The 21,400-nt window shown below is 44.1% G+C and overlaps 1 protein-coding gene across 1 annotated transcript; it reads right to left on the bottom strand.

Annotated features, from left to right (window-relative positions):
* Positions 1-1,139: 1,139 nt before the first annotated feature.
* On the bottom strand, positions 1,140-18,765 carry LOC120701957 (L-type lectin-domain containing receptor kinase SIT2-like). Its single transcript, XM_039985746.1, has 3 exons — positions 16,634-18,765; positions 8,606-9,253; positions 1,140-2,247 (listed from the first exon to the last, which is right to left on the bottom strand). Exons 1-3 carry the CDS (start codon positions 18,665-18,667, stop codon positions 1,459-1,461), a joined length of 3,471 nt encoding a protein of 1,156 aa, XP_039841680.1. The 5' UTR covers positions 18,668-18,765; the 3' UTR covers positions 1,140-1,458.
* Between the last annotated feature and the right edge of the window lie 2,635 nt (positions 18,766-21,400).

Genomic DNA, 21,400 nt, shown 5'->3' with positions numbered 1-21,400 from the left:
CCTCGTCTATCCAATCCTCATAGTCGGATCTCCGCTTCACTGGGCTCTGTGGCGGCGGAGGCGGGCGGCGAGCCATCTCCTCCCCCCTGACAGCCAGACCTTCTTCGCCTTCCAACTGAACCTCTGGATCTCAGATCGGCGAGCAGGGTATCCAATCCGTTTTATCGCACTAGCTTTAGAGATCCATAGCCACCGTCGGCCAGCAGGCCTCCACAAGTGATTATGGATCCCCGCGTGGGTGAGCCCATCACTGTAGAGCACAGGCCGATCCCTCAATTCTGAAATTGTCCCCGGTGCATTTGGAACCGATGTGTCCCTGGCAATTTGCTCTGTTCCATCTTCCATCCCCTCCTTGGAATCCTTGATCTCTGCGAAGCTCGCAAAGCTTGCCATCTCGAGCTCACAATGATCAACACCCCCGCGTTGAACCATGAGAATCCCCACAACTCGACGCACAAAACAGGTGTTGCTTGATCTCCAACGCCAGGCGTTCCCGATCCATCAGGCGGCTCCATGCCATGGAGAGAGGGGGATTGCGCCTGCTCAGTGGGGCCGAAGCAGCCCGGTGACCCGGACCCGGGGATCAACCCCGTCCCACAGGTAGGCTCACCAGCGAGCGAGCAGGGTCCCCTCCCATGGAGGCTGTGCTGCTGCACCGCCGAAATACATTTCTCTTTGGCCACTTCTATGGAATGAGCTATTACATACACCTCATGTCTTCTCCTGTGGGTCATTGATTTCCTGCATGCTTTCTGTGGTGCATTCAAGCCCTTTGAAATATTGCTGTGTTTTGAATTCTTATAGATCCTATCTAGCTGCTCTAATACCATCAGTCCAGCAAGTGTTTAACTGCTTATCATCTCTAATGGATATAGAAAACTACATGATTCTAACATGACTATTGACTACTGAGCGCGCGTTCTGGTGGTACATGCCAAGTATTCCTTTGATGGAGCATTGGAAAGTCAAACCATGAAGCAGGAAGAAACAAAGATTTGACAGATTATTTTCTGCTTCAGAATCCCTGAGGTAAGTATTATGACACTAGGAATAAGAAACACAGTGGACGACTTAATCAGGCCTGCTAACTACAAGACGATATGGCCATGGGTAAGTATTCCTTTGCTGTAGCATCGGAATGTCAAATTGTCAACTGTTGTCTTCAATATATTAGAGTATCCTTTGTGCAGTGCAGCATTTTAAGACTATTTACAAGAGTTGACATGTACAGACTCTACAACAGTATACAAGATCTGACAGCATAAGCCTTGCATCGAAGCATATAAAAACCATGAAGTAGGAAGAAACAGAGACTTGACAGATTATTTTCTGCTTCAGAATCCCTGAGGTAAGTATTATGACACTAGGAATAAGAATTACAGTAGATTCCATACCATAACTTAATCAGGCTTACTAACTGCAAGATGATATGGCCATGGGTAAGGCATCTATCTATTATCATCGTCCACTTGAGAGGCTGGACGTCATGCAACTGCTGCCAACTGTGGACGCCAATGCTGAATATTGGTCAAAACCTTCATTTAGCATCAGGCCCAACACACCGTAATTTCTGTTTGTGGGCATCAGCTCCGGGAGTGGCATCTCACCGTTAAGGTATTGTATGACTTGACGCATATTAGGCCTTGCATTGCAAAATGGATGTGCGCACAACAAACCAAGATTTAATGCCAGCCTGACCTCATCAGAGTTGTAGTTGCCTTGTAATCTACTGTCAAGTGTGTATGTGAGTGATCCTTTGTGCCAATGCTCAACAACCCAATCAACCAAGATCTGGGAACTATCATCTGCATGACTATTGATAGGCCTTTGCCCGCAGGTTACTTCAAGAATGAAAATGCCAAATGCATAGACATCTGTCTGAGTGGTTGCCTTACCGGTGCGTGCCAGTTCTGGGGCTAGATACCCCATTGTACCAACCACATGGGTTGTTTGTGGATCAGTGCGATGATCATACAGTCTTGCAAGACCAAAGTCACCTAGGCGTCCATTCATCTCACTGTCAAGGAGCACATTGCTTGCCTTGATATCTCGATGAATTACAACTTTCTCCCACCTCTCATGGAGGTAGAATAGGACGGATGCTACACCTTTGATGATTTGAAACCTTTGAGCCCAATTCAGAGTGGGTTTGCCCTCTTCACAATGTAAATACTTGTCAAGACTGCCATTTGACATATATTCATATACCAATAGGAGTTCACCTTTTCTTCTGCAATAACCGAGTAGCTGGACAAGGTTGCGATGTCGGAGCCGGCCAATACTGCCATGTTGTTGTAATAGATCCAATCTACTACAACAACATATCACCTATATGCAAAAGATCCAGACCAAAAACTACGCAAGATGGCTCTGATACCACTGTAGGTAAATCGGGTAGGCTACGCTAGCACCACTACCGCATATACCCAAGACGCTTGCGAGTAGAAGATCATAGATCGTTACCACTAGACGCGCAGCGCAGCTGAAGAAGTCGCGCGTCGATGTAGAGGAAGTAGTCGATCACGTCCCACGAACCGAGCTCCTCGTACTTGATCCCAGCAGCCGATCAGCGCAGCAGTCGCAACAGCGCCTCCACAGAGTCCACACGTACGGGGATGAAACGCCGGGCGTCGGTGTGCTAGCACCGCACGCACGGCAAGGGCGGCGGCCGAGAGAGAGAGGGAGGGGCGGCGGCTAGGAGGTGGCGCGGCTCACCGGGGTATCGCCCCCCTAGCCCCTCCCTCGTATATATAGAGGGTACTAATGGGCTTCTATCTCATAGGCCCATTAGTAACCCTAATCCCTCTTGGATCAATATCCTCTTGGGCCTTTAAACCGTATTGTGATGATAGGCTCTTGGGCATATCACCAACAATCTCCCACTTGCACTAGAGACAATCATACAGGCAAGCTTTTCAACATTCCAAACCCCTTAAGTGTGTGACCCGTTAGGTTCATGTGTAGGTGGTCGTGATCGGAAATCATTTCCAAATCACTAGTCAATAGCGGCACCTAGCAGGGCATAGTGACTCACAAATACACATAAAGATCATATCGGCCGAACCTTAGATATACTCATACACCGATCTCTTTGCCACACGATACCAGTCAAGCTCAAAGCGACATGCGTGCCACCTTTGTGATAGCTCGACCATTCTCTCGATCTAATAGTGGATTCTATTCATAACTAACCTTTAGTCATCATGATTAACTCTTTAATCACTTTGGCATGGCCATACACTTTCAAATCCAACTATCTCGAGGGGCCCAGAGATATCTCTCCTGTTATCTAGGAGGGGCAAATTCCATCTTGATCCGCTCACATCCCATTCCATGTTTTATGACACACCTGTAAGCTACTTTTGTAACTACCCAATCACGGAGTAGCGTTTAGTAGCCCCAAGATGCACCACTACATACAGTGAGAAACAATGGCGATCTCAGGTCTAAGGATCCAGTAGGTATAACACTCAAAAACAATTGATGGCACATACAAAATAACAATCCCAACATTGTCTTGGAGTGGGTCAATCCAACACCATGTTCACCAACATGTGTCCACATCATTAATCCGATATCTCCATATCCATGATCCGTGAAACATGATCATCAATTAATGCATGTGCTAGTCTCAACGTCGTTGTTGTCCCACACAACGACATAAACTAGGGATAATTTAGAATCATATCATTGTCAACAAAGAGTTTCACGAACAAGTCACATACTTGATAATCAATGTAAAAATAATCATCCATGGAACAAATAACAATTATTTATCATTACATAAACATACTGATGACACAAAATCTCCCACGCACACTAGAATCACTGATGTAAGTATCTAATACCCATAGATCTCATGTGCGCCTCATGCTTTGGTTGTGGGAGAGGCTTCGTCAACGGATCAGCAACGTTTGAATCCGTGTGCACCTTGCAAACCTTCACATCACCTCTCTCAACAAAGTTACGGATGAGGTGATACTTCCGCAGTATATGTCTGGACTTCTTAGTTGTTCTAGGCTCCTTTGCTAGTGCATCGGCACCACTATTATCACAATAGAGGTCCACTGGACTGGACGGACTAGGAACAACACCCAAGTCAGAAACAAACTTTCTGATCCAAACAGCTTCTTTTGCAGCTTCGGAAGCTACAATATACTCGGCCTCTGTCGTCGAATCAGCCACCGTATCTTGCTTGGAACTCTTCCAGCTCACTGCCCCACCATTGAGGCAGAAAACAAAACCGGATTGCGATTTGGAGTCATCTTTGTCTGTTTGAAAACTAGCATCGGTGTAACCCTTTACAAGGAGCTCATCTTCGCCTCCAAATATTAGGAACATATCCTTAGTTCTTCTCAAGTACTTAAGGATACTCTTTACAATTGTCCAGTGAGCTTCACCGAAATCTGACTGATACCTGCTCGTAACACTTAGAGCAAAGGAAACATCTGGGCGCGTGCAAAGCATAGCATGCATGATCGACCCTATGGCTGAAGCATAAGGAATTGTACTCATCCTCTTTTGCTCATTAGGTGTCGTAGCACACTGACTCTTGCTTAGAGTAATGCCATGTGACATTGGCAAGAAACCTTTCTTGGAATCTTGCATATTGAACCGATTCAATATCTTGTCAATGTACGTGTCTTGGCTTAATCCAATTAGCCTTTTTGATCTATCTCTATAGATCCTAATACCCAGAATATAAGCCGCCTCTCCTAAATTCTTCATCGAAAAACTCTTTTTCAATGAGGTTTTAACGGCTTCAAGCATTGGAATATCATTTCCGATCAGTAATATGTCATCCACATATAGGACCAGAAACACAAGTGCGCTCCCACTAGCCTTTTTGTAAACACAAGGCTCATCTTCATTCTTGATGAAGCCAAACCCTTTGACTACTTCATCAAAACGAATATTCCAACTCCGAGATGCTTGCTTCAATCCATAGATGGACCTCTGAAGCTTACATATTTTCCCAGCATTTTTAGGATCGACAAAACCTTCAGGCTGTGTCATATACACATCCTCACTTAGATGACCATTAAGGAAAGCGGTTTTGACATCCATTTGCCATATCTCATAGTCATAATATGCGGCAATTGCTAGGAGAATCCGAACAGACTTTAGCATTGCGACGGGCGAAAAGGTTTCCTCATAGTCAACACCTTGAATTTGTCGGAAACCTTTCGCCACCAATCGTGCCTTATAGATGTGAACATTTCCATCCATGTCTAATTTTTTCTTAAAAATCCACTTACAGTCGACAGGTCTCACACTGTCAATTTGATCGACCAAGTTCCAAACTTGATTATCATGCATGGATTTTAACTCGGATTCCATGGCTTCAAGCCATTTGTCGGAGTCGGGTCCCATCATTGCTTCTTTGTAGGTCAAGGGCTCATCATTTTCCATCAATAATATGTGGCGCTCCTCCGTAATAAGGAGGTTGAGCTTGTCAGTAGCGCGACGTACCCTTATAGACCTTCGTGGGGCTGGTGCCTCAACTACGGGTTGTGCAACATCTTGCACATCCCGTGGATGTTCAGTGGTTGCTGAAACAGTTTCGGGTGTTTCCTGAATTTCTTCAAGTTGCACCTTGCTCCCACTAAATCCTTTTGAGAGAAACTCCTTTTCTAAGAAAACACCATTGCGAGCGACAAACACTTTGCCTTCCGCCTTATTGTAAAAATAATATCCTTTGGTTTCCCTAGGATACCCCACAAAAAGCATTTGTCTGACTTTGGAGTGAGCTTATCTGACATCAAACGTTTGACATAAGCCTCACATCCGCAAACTTTGAGAAAAGATAATCCGGGACGCTTCCCAGTCCATATCTCATATGGTCTTTTCTCAACAGACTTACTTGGAACCCTATTCAGTGTGAACGCAGCAGTTTCAAGAGCATAACCCCAAAATGACAATGGAAGATCAGCTTGGCTCATCATGGACCTAACCATGTCCAACAAGGTTCGGTTCCTCCATTCGGATACCCCATTCCATTGAGGCGTTCCGGGCGGAGTTAGCTGCGGAATAATTCCACATTGCTTCAAATGATCACCAAATTCAAGGCTCAAATATTCTCCTCCACGATCAGATCGCAGAAATTTAATTGTCTTGCCTAATTGATTTTGTACTTCATTCTGAAATTCTTTGAACTTTTCAAACGATTCAGACTTGTGCCTCATTAAGTAGATATAGCCATATCTACTAAAGTCATCAGTGAAAGTAATAAAGTACTGAAAACCACCTCTGGCTATTGAGCTAATTGGTCCACATACATCGGTATGTACAAGTCCCAACAAGTCACTCGCCCTCTCACTCTGACCAGTGAAAGGCGCTTTGGTCATCTTTCCAAGCAAACAAGACTCACATGTGTCAAATGATTCAAAATCAAATGAGCTTAACAATCCATCTTTATGGAGTTGTTCAATGCGCTTCTCATTTATATGATCTAAGCGACAATGCCAAATAAAAGTGGGATTCAAATCATTTGGTCTAAGCCTCTTAGTATTAATGTTACAGACAGATTTATCCTTAAGATCAAGAACATATAATCCATTCACTAATGGACAATGAGCATAAAAAATACCATTGCAAAAAATAGAACAACGTTTGTTCTCTATTACAATCTTAAAATCACCAACTTCTTCCAAACATGAAGAATAAATAATGTTCTTGCTCAAAGCAGGAATGCAATAACAATTATTTAATTCCAAAACTAATCCGGAGGGTAGAGACAAGTGGTAAGTGCCGACCGCCAACACCGCAACCTTTGCGCCATTGCCGACACGAACGTCCAACTCGCCTCTTGCAAATCTTCTAGTCTCACTTAGACCCTGCAACGATTTGCAAGTGTGAATCATCGATCCAGTATCAAATACCCATGATTCACTAGAAGATAATGCAATATTTATTTCTATAACATTTATACCTGAAGTGGAAGTCTCACTTCCCTTCTTCTTCTTCTTTTCTTCCAAGTACTTCTTGCAGTTCCTAGACCAATGTCCCTTTTCATGACAGTGGAAGCATTCATCCTCAGAAGTAGGGCCAGATTTGGCCTTAGGTGCTGGCTTTAGCTTAGAGCCCGAGGACTCACCACTGGAACTCTTTTCCTTGCCTTTACCTTTGGGATTAGGAGGCGTCCAATTCTTCCTCTTTTTGTTCCCCTTCTGAATCATCATCACATGATTGGGATTCTTCTTAATGCTCTCCTCTGCTGTGTTTAGCATCCCATGCAACTCACTCAATGTTTTATCCAAGCCATTCATCTGAAAGTTCATGATAAAAGGCTCATAGCTCGCCGGGAGCGACTGGAGAATAACATCAGTAGCCAAGTCTTGGTGAAGTTCAGAACCAAGTTTGTCCAAAGTCTCAATGTAACCAATCGTTTTGATCACATGAGGACTGACTGGGCTACCTTCTTGCAGCTTGCACGCAAACAAGGACTTTGAGATATTGAACCTCTCAGTCCTGGCTGGGTTCTGAAACATCCCACGCAGCCCCTCGATCATGGTATGAGCATCCGCATGCTCATACTGCTTCTGCAGATCAGGGGACATGGTGGCGAGCATCAGACAGCTGACATCAAGTGAGTCATTGCAGTGCTTCTCATAAGCTCTACGATCAGCAGCAGTTGCATTGTCAGGGAGATCATCAGGATATGGCTGCTCAAGAACATACTCCTTTTTCTCTTGCCTGAGAACAATTCTCAGGTTGCGTTACCAATCAATAAAGTTTGTTCCATTCAACTTTTCTTTCTCAAGAACAGAACGCAAATTGAAAGCGGAATTGTTACTGGCAGACATGATCTACAACATTAAAGTAAAGCAAGATTTCAGCACTAAGTTTATGTAAAGACTTTCATTAACTGATTTAACAAAAGACAACCTACTATATCAAAGTCATCTTCCCTCTAATGACATATAGTGGTTCAAGATCCATAATCACTAAAATTCTAGTGAGCTTTAGCATCACGGCTAGAAAAGTAGTGATACAGGTAAGTAACAAATTACTAATCACATCTCTATGCGACTCTTGTTTGTTGGGTGGCATCCAATGCCCCGGCCCCAACCCTATGCCTTAAAGCCCAAAACTGTTTTGATAGCTTTGCTGAGTAAACCAATACTATGCTTGTGAATGTCTGACATCCACCCTATACAAAAGTGATAGCTGAGGGTACTCTACTTAGGTAAACCTACCACACAACGATCAAAATTTATAGGTGCAGCTATTGGTAACAGGCATAAAAAACTCAACTTTTTTCTGAGGGAAGCTATTCTATCATGATTAAAGCATCCACCATATGTAAAAGCACGAAAGAATAGTATGACAGGAAAATAAACATCACAGGCATATAATCATATTATATTGTGAATAGTATGGCCTCTTTCATCACAATGGGCTCCATCGCCATGGCTCCAAGGTGACCTCCATTGCCATCCGTGTCTAATTTTTTCTTAAAAATCCACTTACAGTCGACAGGTCTCACACTGTCAATTTGATCAACCAAGTTCCAAACTTGATTATCAAATAGGAGTTCACCTTTTCTTCTGCAATAACCGAGTAGCTGGACAAGGTTGCGATGTCGGAGCCGGCCAATACTGACAATCTCAGCAACAAACTCCTTCATTCCCTGCTTTGACTCATGGGACACTCTTTTTACAGCAACCTCCAATTTTGAGACAGAGAGCAGACCTTTATACACCTTCCCAAATCCTCCTAGGCCGAGTAGATTCTTATTCTTAAATCCATCTGTAGCATAGAACAAATCCTTGTATGAGAAGCGGTGTGGACCAAACTCAGCTTCCCAATCTTCATTTATCTCAGCATATTTCATTCTCCTCCGCACCAATTGAATTACAGTTGTTCCAACAAGGAAGATGAATATGGCTGTGGCTATTGGTAGGATGATCTCAAGCAACTTGGACCGAGGTTTTGGGCCAACATGAGGCAGCTTTGGCAACTTGGTAATGTCAATCAAGGGAGCTGGACGGTTTATGCCCAAGCTCCAGCCAGTTACACAATATAGTGAATTGATTGGACCAGTTGATGCCGAGAAGCCAACGTAGGATGGATCTTCCAGCACTGTGGATAGGTTGTAGGTAGCTGACAGTAGTGGCCTCGGTGACTGAGATTGCTGTGGAAAACTTCTCCTGGCAGTTCTTATACTATTACATCTTGTGGTTAGGAATGTATGACCAATCCCAAAGGTGTTGCTATATGGCTCCTCTCGAATTGGTCTGAATGAATTGGTCTGAATGACAACAAATTATTCAGCAACATGATTGGATCAGCAGATGAACGTCACTTTACCGTGTTTGATCGTTTGATGTTGCCGGTCAGTGCTGCATGAAGTCAGTACCTTCCCCAATGAAAGGACCATGACACCTTAAGAGAGGGTGAATTATGATATCTAAAAACTAATGCTCAAAGCACATATAAAAACCTATTTCAAAAACTATCTAGATGTGGACTAGATTTTTCTATGTGTTGCTATCTCTAACGTAGAAAAATTTTGCACCCTAGGTTCCAAACCTACAAACTGACAAGTCTAGAATTTGCTGTGCTGATGTGTGTTGCTTTCCCTCGACTTTTCATGTACAAAGAATGCTTCAATATAAAAAGGGAGTTTCCATTATATGTAATAGTACAATATATTAGTTTCTTTTACCCCTCCAAAAATATATATTAGTTTCTCTTAGAACCTGATCATGATGTGATGCAGAAAAACTTTATCGACAAAGAAAGAACATACTTCATGACAACTTCATATACTCTTCATTGTAGATGAACAAAAATAAAGTATCACTACATAACTTCTTGGAGTTGGACCGACTATCAAATTGACCAATTCGTCTCGCATCCGTCACAAGCTTAAAAAAAATTGTACCAACCAAATTACGTTCTTCTTCCATGTATCAAATAAAGTTTCATATAATACTATTAAAATGTAAAAATCAGGTCTCGCGCAGCAAAGCTGTGCGGCCTTTCTAGTTCATCACTAGTTTAGTACCCAGTCCAGGACGATGCCTCTCTGTTCAGAACATTTTTTTTTCTAAATATTCAGTCTGCAAACTTTAAGATCCCTGATTATTTCTTTCATTGAACCTGGATAGCCTCAAAATATTTAGCCTGCAAGACATACAAAAATAATGACCTTTGACTATTGGTAGCATCCAATGAAAAATCGATTGAATCAAACAAAACATTTTAAAAGTCAACAATATGACATGTATTTGAATACTGCAGGCAGATGCATAGTCAAGCACGCCACCTCCAACGCCATAACAATATTAATTTTTCTCTGAATGTTTAGGGCACGGAAAATTCCATTTGTTTCTTTCGTTGAACCAAGATAGCGTCAACCTTTAGCCTGCTATAGTGTGCTTAAAAGGACAATTTGACTACTAGTATCAACAAAAGGAAATTAATTGATCAGAAGAAATGTTTGATGTTTTACAAATAAATGATGTGACATTTGTCAAAAACTTATTGTCACACCCGGTTTTTAGGACAAAACCGAATGCATAGCTATATATATGCCAGGATCAAGTTTCATACATATAGAGACATCATAAGTGAATAATCAGTAACAGTATCATGTAAAAGAGAATTACAACAAATAAAAGATTATCAGAGTTATACAACTTATCCTGGAAACGAAGGCTCCAAAATTCACAGGCAATCGACTGGGGGTTGCGTACGCATAGAACTCAGCAACATCTTCAACAGACTTCACCACAACATTCTCCTTCTAAGCAGCAGTAAGCAAGGGTGAGTACACTTAGGGTTGGTACTCAGCAAAGCCACAAAAAATAACCAGAATGTGATTTATATCCATCTTTAAGTTTATTAATCATGTGAGGGTCCAAGCCGCTCGTGACCGTGAGCACGGCTGATATATCAGTTTTACACTCTACAGAGGTTGTACACTTTCACAACAATTCGCGTAAAAGTTCCGAAGAACTTTGAACCCAACCACGCAATGTGCTAGCTAGGCACAATACCACACTTCCGAGGTGTGATTGCATAGGGACGCTACGAGGCCTTTCCGAAGAATCCCTATATGTATGTGTTGGTCCCTGCCTTTGCGGTCCCTCAGAAGACACAGCTTCCTTCACCCGCTCCACAACACAAACTCATAACCACCAAGCAAAACAACCTCAACACAACATATAGTTCATCTAATTACTTAGCCAAGACCAGAGCCATATAGTATTATAGTTGTACGGTTTTCTTGGGTGGTTCTCCAAGTTCCAATTTAATCATAATACTCTTGTAAATAAGCACACATAGAAGGATGGTTAGGGTCACTTACCTTTCTCCAATGAAAAGCTACTCTTATTGCTCTTCAGCTTTTGCTCACTTGGAACTCTTGATCTTCAATCTTCAAACGACGATCCTTCTACTCGGAGCAATCATCGAGCAAACATACAAAGCAAACAACAAGTACATCTAAGGACAATACACCAAACAAGATAAAATCTTTAGAAGAATGCACTAAAGGATAGGGCTCGCTACTACGGTTACGAGAGCGCAAGAAACACGAAAAACGGAACTAAAACGGCGATTCTATAGACTAAACGGTGCTTCAGGGATCTAGTCGTGATTAACAAAAGGGTTAAGAACTAACAGAAAAGATAAAAGATTTGTAAGACACAACAAATTGTGCTCACAGAGAATAAAAAGGTTATAAAGCTATTGCACACATCACAAGGATCACGTGAGCGCAAGAATCGCTGAAAACGGAGTTGAAACGTGAAAGATATGGCTAAAACAAGGTTCTAAGGACTTGTTTGCGATAGATTTAAACTTCCAGGGGCTAGTTCTTAAGAAACCAGGGACTAAAATGAGATTAAACCTAAACTACAGGGGCTAACAAGTAAAAAGACTTCTGGACGGTGGGTTCGATTTTGTAAAAGGTCAGGGGTTAAAGTGTAAGAAAAAGGGCTATTTTGTAATAAGTTTTGGACAAGGGTGAACCGCGGGTTGATTCTCATAAAACCGAGGGGCCTTTCTGCAAAACAAATGGGAGTTGACCGGTTCTGGACTGTTGACCGGGTTTTAGATCTGATCTGGACCTTTAGATTTTGATCGGACGGATCAGGACAGTAGGGCGGAATGAGCGGCGGTGGTGAGTCGGCCGGCGGTGAGGTCTGCGGCGGCGGGCGGCGGCGAGGTCGCCGGACTTATTCGAAAACAGTGCTCCGGGCACGATTCGGGGTAGGGGAAACGCCGGGGAGGTCATGCGCGTGATGAGGAGGCCGATGGAGACCTTGGCGAGCGTGCGCAGGGCCGGGAAGGTGGTGCAAACGCTGGTGGAACAGAGCAAGGGAGAGAGGGCGAAGGGGTTGGCGAGGATCCTCACCACCACGCGAAGCTCCAGGGCGGCTTAAGCACGACGAGGGAGTGGAGTAATGGCAGCGTCGCAGAGAGCTCCGAGCTCCCAACAATGGTGGCGGTGCGGCTAGGGATTCGCAAGCGACGGCGGTGGCTGCGGGTTTGGGGTTCCAGGGGCTGCGGGGCAGCGCCTTTTATAGGCCGGAGTAGGGCTCCTTGGCGTGCGGGCCACGCCGAGGCTGCGGCGGCGCGGGGTCGGGTCGGGCTTGGACTCAACTAGAGTCCTGGCTGCGCACGGGGAAGGGGATGACCGCAACAGGTGGGGCCACCTGTCGGCGGTAGAAGAAAGGAAAAGGGGACGCCGGGCTGGGCTGGAAGAGGTTGAACACCAGTCGGTTGAACCGACACATGAAATATTACATGCGTTGGTGCATTGGCCGTGTTAATGCGAAGGCACAACCAATGCCAGTGCGACTGGTTAAACCGGTGCCAAAGAATAGAGCGTCAGCGCATTAGCCGCTATTATCCAGAGAGCATGTTGCACAGCATGAGAAGAAGACTTCACGACCGGTTAAACAGACACACCGTCGGTGCATTCGCTGGTTAATCCACTGTATGTCAGGAGGATCAATGGCTAGTTGCGGAGTGTGGGTGACCGGTTGTACCGACACCCCCATGCATAGGCGTGGATTCAATCGTCACTATGCTGGATTTTTGTAGCCGTTGGAGCAACGGCTCTATTGAGTTGGTGGCTTTATATATGCCTTCCCCCGACCATTTTGAGTGTGCTAGAGTTCGAGAGAAGCCCTAGACACATTGAAGATGTTCTCCAAGCCACCCAAGAGCATATTGATCACACAATTAGGTTTAGCACATGCTTTGTGAGTGAGAGTGCTAGGCTAGCTTAAGATTGAGTGAATGAGCAAAGTGTTGAACCTTGTTGTTCTTGATAGATACTCAAGCTTGTATCTTAGTGCGCTGGCCCCTTGGAGGATTGGAGGCTCGCCGGCAGGTCATCAACCCTCCGGCTCAGTGTGGAGCGGCGTTGACGGCTTTTGTGCGGGGGATGTGGAGACCCTCATCCTTTGTGGAGAAGCTCATTAGAGGAAAGCAGGGCCAAGGTGACCGAGAACTTCTCGCAAGCCTTGGTGGTGTAGCCTCGGTGGCAAGTCAAGGCGTCCCAAGAAGAGGCTTGGTGTCCGAGAAGCGACCCCCTTGATTGATTGCTTCAACAACGTGGACTAAGAGTGGCTTAGTGCTTACCGATACCATGGGATAAATCTTTGTGTTAAGAGTTTGCTTCCTCTTATCTCCTCTTTACATTTCCGCATTTCATATTGCAACTTGTGTGCCTTTACATTATTAGTGTAGATCAAGCTAGGATTGGCTTTAGGTTGCAAAACTTTTTTGGGATGAGAGTTTCACACTAGAAGAACCATAGTTGCACATCTAGATAGGATGCAATAGTTTAAATTTATGTGCAAACTAGTTGGAGCCTTGGGTTAAGGTTTTAAGTTGCCTAATTCACCCCCTCCTTTTAGGCTACGAGCACCCGATTCCTTTCGAGATATCTTATTTTCTTGTGTTAACTCACGGGCCATATTATTACTAGGTGCAAACTGGGGAGTCCAATTTGCCTATTCCTACTTCACTGGCAACAAGGCTAGAAATTTTTTTGATGAAAGGCCATAAATCCCGCATGAGTCTACAACACTTCAACAGATGTTAGAACATTTATTTCTACACATGACAAATCTAGGAAAGATAAACATGGAAAGTAAGTGCAAGAAGTAATGCGGAATGTAATTGAGATAGAGAATGCTTTCCACTAATCCTCGTTGGAGCTCATTGCGAGGGAATGCCCGTGCAAGGGCCAAGCTCCTGGTCAAGTAACTCCGTGTATAGCCAATGGGCCTCCCATGCGCAAGTGGGTCTCCGTCTTGCCTTTCTCGGGTGCTACATGCCCTCTTCACTAGGTAAAGCTTTGGCAAATAGCCGACAACCACTCCTCCCTCTAATAGGCACTGACGACCACTCCATCAAACTCAGTTGGAGGGTCTCGCAAGACTTACGAGCATAGAATTTCAAGAACTAAGACTTTTGCTAATTGTCTTGATCTTCGCTTGAACAATTTGGTGGATAGAGCACTTGAATGTGTATGACAACCAAGCCTATAGCTTCTTCAAGCTGTAACACCCTTCAAATGGCCGGGAATATGTGTATATATAGCCTCAACCAAGAAACTAGCCGTTGCAACTCACAGTCGCAATTCTACATCTCATCGGGTGGTTCGGTGGTGCAGAGGTGGTATCACTAAATGAGTCGGTGAAGCCCATGTCAACTAGCTGTTGGGCCACTGACCTAAGGGCCCGGTGATCGCTTGCATGGAGATGACCGAATGAGTAGATCATTCCAGAGCCATTCCTTTCCTCTTAGCTCGATCGACTAATTCTGTGGTTGTCTTAACAGACATGACCGAATGAGTTCCCAATTCTAGAGACGATCTCCCACTTAGCTACTAACACTGACTGGTCCAGTGGTATCCTTGATGAACATGAACAAATGGGTTGATCATTCCGATACCTACTGCTTCTGTTGCCCTTGTCACAAATTGATACGAAGCTTCCTGTGCCCCTCACCGAATGAATTGTTCAAATGCTTCGGTGAAGTTCTGTGCTTGTTTTGTCTTTTTTTCTTCGCGGGTCTTTTCTTCCTAGATCTTTGCGATCATTTGTACACCTTAGAAACATTTTCTCTGAATTGTTACTATGGTTTGGAAACTATAGAATTTCTCTAAGTGTTTCTTTTTACTTCCAGTTGAATAGCTTTGATTTCATCTTTGGAACCTATAAACACCTTCATGGTATATCTTGACAAACACATTAGTCACAATGATTATGTTATTATTCAATCACTAAAATCACAAATAATGGCTGACCATTTTCCTTACACCTCAATGCAAAACAGATTTTATCAGCCTTGTTATGCATTCTGAGCAAACTGTTCATGAAGGCCTGCTGGAAATCCTATTAGTGCTGGAACTAATCAATGTTTTGTCCCATGATGATTTCCAATGTTTCCATTCAAAAAATTGATAAGAGGAAGCCGTTGGGCCTTGTTCTCTTATAAATCAGTCCAAATGTATGGTTTGAATTCCTTAAAAAAGACTCACTGTTGATCAAACTAAATGCATATTGCATAAGTGCATATCAATAATGCCACTAAAAAGTTAATTAGTCAATCAGGCCACCCCCTTCAGCCAGAAACCTCAAGAATATATTGCAAGGGCGTAAGGCTGATTAGAGTTCCTAGATCTGTGATGACTCCGTCCCAAAAATAGGAATCGATGTACCTCCCCCATCACCACAATAAGAGCTAGTGCATCCTTTCCTTCCAGCTCCATCTTTTCCCATTTTTTGAATTATCATTTCTGTAGCTACAGCTGATAGCTAGCTCGGGCATTGACAAGCTTATATCTGTTTATTTTCCTTGTCTATAGCTTGAGTTCACGATTGTCCGGGAAGAAGAGAGCAGGTCTGAGCCTGGGATGCATGAGAAGGGGCAATTCGCTCATTGTGTGCAATAAAAGGGGGTACGTAGCTGGTAGGTGCTAATTTGCTGGTTTGACGAATTCTAAATATGCATTATTTGCATTACCTTTCCTGCTTTCCTTGATCTTTCCCATGCAGTAGCATTAACAATAAGACACAGTTACAAGGTGCTGCTGAGCATGTGCTAATGCCAGCGAGCGCTAGACCGACTGGTCGAGTGCTGCGCTCGGCACCCTGCTGGCCAGGGTTCCAACCCCCACGGAGGCGAATTTCTGGCCGGAGGTGGCGCAGTATATTATGTGCGCTGTAAAAAAATCCCCTCGCTTGTCCCATGTCCAAAGCATAGTTGGGGTCCGGCCTTTCTCATGTGTAACGGACCACTGTGTATGGGTGGGACAGGGGTTCGGGGATTTTCTAGACTTGCATGAGAAGGTCTTCTTCTTAGTGTAATGCCGTGGGGGCGGTCTCCCCCCGCAGGTCTAGTTTTTTGTCAGAACAAAAATGACGCGTGGTAGCAATCTGATTTCCTTGTACCTCTACATACCATCGATCAATAGTACCTACAGTACGTACAATCCTCTACTGCGAAACATTATTACAAAAGAAGTTACTCATGGAAGTTATCACCATGTATATTTGTTGTATAAACATCCTTACGGTATCACATTATATATTTGAGTATTTGACCCGGATTGTAGTGTGCAAGAAAAGCAGGCGGTGAAGGCAACAAGGTTACTTCATCATCTTCCATCAAGAGAAAAGGATATTGAACCGACGTCCATCATCATTGGTGATGGGTACAATGACACTATGGATGAGCCACAACGTCCTTCATTCTTCATTAAGGCCAACATATGAAAGCTGAAGTGTGCTGGTAGTAGCTCTGGTAGTGGCACATCACCCTCGAGATACTGCAGAACTTGCCGCATGTTGGGTCTTGCATCTGGAAATGGATGAGAGCACAGCAACCCTAACTTCAATGCAAGGAATACCTCATCAATATCATAGTTACCTTGGAGTTTGGTATCCACTGCATCAAGGAGTGAATCTTTATTCCAGTTCTGAATCACCCAATCAACCAACATGACCTGGCGGTTTTGGTTGTCTTCAGTCATTGCCTTTCTTCCACAGGTAACCTCAAGAATGAAAATGCCAAAGGAAAACACATCAGTTAGAGTGGTTGCCTTGCCTCTGTGTACTAGCTCTGGGGCTAGGTATCCTATTGTGCCAACAACATGTGTAGTTTGTGGGTCGGTGCCATGATCATACAATCTCGCGAGGCCGAAATCTCCGAGTCGTCCATTCATCTCTTTATCAAGAAGCACATTGTTTGGCTTGACATCACGATGGATGACAACTTTGTCCCATTCCTCATGAAGGTAGAGCAAGCCCGATGCGATTCCTTTGATAATTTTAAACCTTTGTCCCCAATCTAAGGTGGTCCTGCCCTCCTCACCGCACAAGTACTTATCAAGACTTCCATTCTCCATATAATCATACACTAGAAGGAGTTCACCTTTTCGCCTACAATACCCAAATAATTTCACAACATTGTTGTGTTGAAGATGCCCCATACTTACCACTTCAGCAACAAATTGTTTTATCCCCTGCTTCGAGCTATACGATACCCTCTTTACTGCAACCTCTGACTTGGATGTGGGAAGAATTCCCTTGTACACCCTTCCAAACCCACCTATCCCTATCAAATTCTTGGAACTAAATCCTTTGGTGGCACGATATAAATCTTTGTAAGCAAATCTGTGTGGACCATACTCAACCTCCCAATCTTCGTGTACCTCCTTATACCTAAGATGTCTCCTCACAAGTATAACAGCTACAGTGCCAATAGCTAATACCAAAACTGCAGAGGCAATTGGTAGAATGATCTCTAAGAGTTTAGATGGAGATCTTTGGCCAAGATAAGGTAGTTTGGGTAATTTGGTGGAGTCGATTATTGGAGCAGGACTATTCATGCCAAAACTCCATCCAAGAACACAGTGATGCCCAGTAGATAAGCCTGTCGAAGACGAGAAGCCAATGTATGATTCCTCTTTTAGAACTGTGGAGAGGTTGAAGGGTAAAGAGAGGAGTGGCCTCATAGGTTTTTCCATGCCAAGAGGAGCTAAGGTCACACTGATCTGTGTTGTGTTTCCATCATACTCTACCCAAGTTTGGATTGGCCCACTTCCAATGAGGGGTAGGTTTGTGAACATGCCATTCTTACCGTTATTGTAGAAACCAGCTGTGTTGGATATCAAAGAGTTGAGGCTGTTGATGTCGATTCCAACATGGTTGTTGTCGATGTCCCCAAACTCAGTATTTTGGATGGTGTCAAGCTCAATTGCAAAGATTTGGTTGATCGAACTGCCATTGTTTGTGGAGTTGAAAAGCCCCAAAAATTGGATTGGAAAAGCTTCAGTGAAATCATTGCTTGGGCCAATGAAGAAGGCAAAGCCATGGCCCCTTATGTCGCCAAATGAAGAGAGAATACCAAACACAAATGAGGTAGAGAAGGACTGCACCATGCCATCAGGGGACAGGCGGAAGCGCAGTGGAGATGGGTAAACTGCATGGCCCTTGATCCGGGCTGTATCATTTGTCAGCTCGATGACGCCGGTCGACGTGATTCTAGCTGCGCCGTCTAGGGTGAGGTTGCTGTTGGCGAAGCCAGTGTAGGCGAAGTGCCTGTGGTCATTACCGGTGCTTAGTTCTGGTATAAACCCTACAATTAGGATGGGGAGGATGGACAAAATGAGCTTCATGCTGGTAGTGGTCATGGCTGGAGTCGATTTGTGTTTAGCAGATCACGAAATGTGGAGATTTATAGTCTGCTAGGACACCCAGTTCCTGCAGGAGATACGACCTAGTCTGCTGGCACATTTCCAGCACAACAAATTAAACAAAATTGTGGAAATTCATCAGGTCACGACATGGAAAGAGTTGGCGGTCTTCCTGGGTTGGCATATGGCATCAACGACACCTGGGTGCAAGGGATTCAACAACGTCTGTATCATTTGTCAGCACGACATTGACTAATTACTGAGTTTAGTCCTCCAGACATTACTTGCAGTTTTAATATTATATTGCAGATCTGGAAATTTGCTGGGTGGATATGTTGAAATATTAGTATATACTCGCAGAAGAAGGGTTTTATTATACATGCCATAAAAAGAACAAATTTGTGTGTGTGTGTCTATATATATATATATATATATATATATATATATATGAACATATAAGATGCAAACCAACCTCTTCGTAGAAACTATGCAAACTTTAATTTGCGCCACCGAATTAACATCCAAGGGGCCCTACCCTTTTTGCCTTCCCTAGACAGTTGGGAGTAGACTTCTGAGTATATTTTGCATATTTTTGTACCGCAGAAAATTTTATACGTCCATGACTTTTCTGGGGTTTATTTGAATCCCACACAATATCAACTAAACCATAATAATACTGCCTGTTTCAATACATACTTCATGGTCGCTTCAACTAATGAAACTAATCTGATGCTCTAGATGTTAATGTTTTTTGTATAACCCGGTCATAAGTTTGACTTAGGACAAAGTGAACGATAATTTCAAATGCAAGGAATAGAATAGTAGGATAATAAATAATTGGAAGCACGTCTTCTACATGTTTTTTCACCAATTACGACGAGATGTCTTTTATTTTTTATGAATTAATTTCTCACAAAACCATAAGGTGCCATGTCCACATCTTTCACTATTCTTAGGACGACCGGCAATCTGATTGCTTATATATTTGACTTTTCTTGTTTTTTGAAAGGATATTTTAATTTTTTATTTTTCACCCGTGCAGATTCTATGGTTCTCTTTTTCGGTACAGTCACTGTTGGACACATCCGAGTGCCCCATGAAGCATGACTTACTGGCATCCACAAATTTTTGGAACCGACGGTGATGTCTGTCGACCCTATCATAGTTGGTTCGTAACACGACCTAGCGATGATGCCTACTATCATCACTAGTCCAAAAGGTACTAGCGGTGACAGACTATTATCACCGGGTCGATTTAAACCGACGGCAATAGGGTGTTTGGGATGAACTATTCTATACTAGTGAAATACCACTACATACTCAATATGTTTCATATAGTGCGGAGATAAACTATAAACAGAAATGAAAAAGAGTAGTTTAACCGGCAGCCAAGCATGGGAAGCGATTCTCCTCTTGCTCCGGTGGTGAGCACGGTGACCTTGAGGGCGGGGCGGGGGGGGGGGGGGGGGCAAGCACGGCTCGGCTTTGGCGCGCTTAGCGGCGGCCAATGCGGCGCTGTCGGTGTCAGCGCGTGAAGGATGGCAGTGATGGTGCCCCTGAGCGAGAAGGATTAGATTGCATGTCCAGATGAATGGCGGCGGCTCAACGTCTCGGGGCACTACATGTGGAGGCATATGCTTACCCCATGACCTGTGCGCGGGGAGCGCTTCCCCCCATCCGGTCAGGATCACTACTACAATATTTTTTTCTGAGGCGATTAGAAACAATTTCTCGAGGCGGGCAGACCCGTCCACCTCGAGGCGTTCGTCACGGTAAATCAAGATTTACCGAGGCGGTCGGACTGCCCGCCTCGGTCGGACTAAGAGTGGTAGATAGCATAAGTAAACCACTAAGATTATACTGCGATAATAAAGTTGCAGTTTTCCATACTAACAACAACAAATCGAGTGGCGCTGCCAAGCACATCGAGATTAAGTATTTTGTTGTGAAGGATAGAATCCAAGATCATACTATTGAGTTAGAGCATATAAGCACTAAGGAAATGCTCGCGGATCCACTAACGAAAGGCTTATCCTCCCAATATTTTTCATGAGCTTATTGCCTGGCATGGGATTATCGGATAGCCTGTGATCTTGGAAGGGTCGTAAGACAACTAGCTCCCATTAGATTGAGTAGTTCTGTGCATTGTAGACAATTGTGTTGCAGTGGGATTCGTTCACTATTGTAAATCACTGTCTCTTGCATAACTCTACTTTAAAGTATGGCATTAATTATCGGCCTTTAGACCAAAGGGGAGAGTGTTGGATTTTTTGGTGGTCAAAAATGCCGAAAATCCAGAAAATGAGAAAATGGGGAAAAAGAGGATAAGAACGCTGTTAGATCCTGTTCCGCGCCCTGATTGGAAGCGCAACAATACATGTGGTTGCGGCCCTAGGTCGCCCAGCATCATAATAAAGAGTGGGGCCCGGCCTTTGGAAAGTCAGTCCAACTGAGTCCAAACCCTAGCCGCCTCACTACAGCCGCTCGATCTGTGGCGGCGCTGGAGCCTCCTGAAGGCCGTCGCAAACCCGCCGCCGCCGTCCCTGGATAGTGCCGGTGGTGACCCGAAGGCATGCTGGTACCCGCGGCGATCTCCTTCAACTACGTCAGGTACAACTACGGGAACGACTACGGCCCCTACTGTCACTCTCGTCCCCAACCAAGATGGCCGGAACATCTGCTACGTCTACGATGCCACTTCTTCCCGGTCTAGATCTACAACTTATCATT

This window comes from Panicum virgatum, chromosome 4K (genome assembly GCF_016808335.1).
Source record: "Panicum virgatum strain AP13 chromosome 4K, P.virgatum_v5, whole genome shotgun sequence".
In the NCBI taxonomy this organism is placed as follows: domain Eukaryota; kingdom Viridiplantae; phylum Streptophyta; class Magnoliopsida; order Poales; family Poaceae; genus Panicum; species Panicum virgatum.
Note: the sequence above shows the minus strand (reverse complement) of the source record. Positions and strands in the feature narration are given on the sequence as shown.

Coding starts and splice junctions, on each gene's coding strand:
- LOC120701957 (XM_039985746.1), bottom strand. CDS start 18,667: ATGACCACTACCAGCATGAAGCTCATTTTGTCCATCCTCCCCATCCTA. Junction 9,254..16,633: donor CCTTTTCTCTTGATGGAAGA/TGATGAAGTAAC, acceptor GTTGTCATTCAG/ACCAATTCATTCAGACCAAT. Junction 2,248..8,605: donor AGGAGTTTGTTGCTGAGATT/GTCAGTATTGGC, acceptor AACCTTGTCCAG/CTACTCGGTTATTGCAGAAG.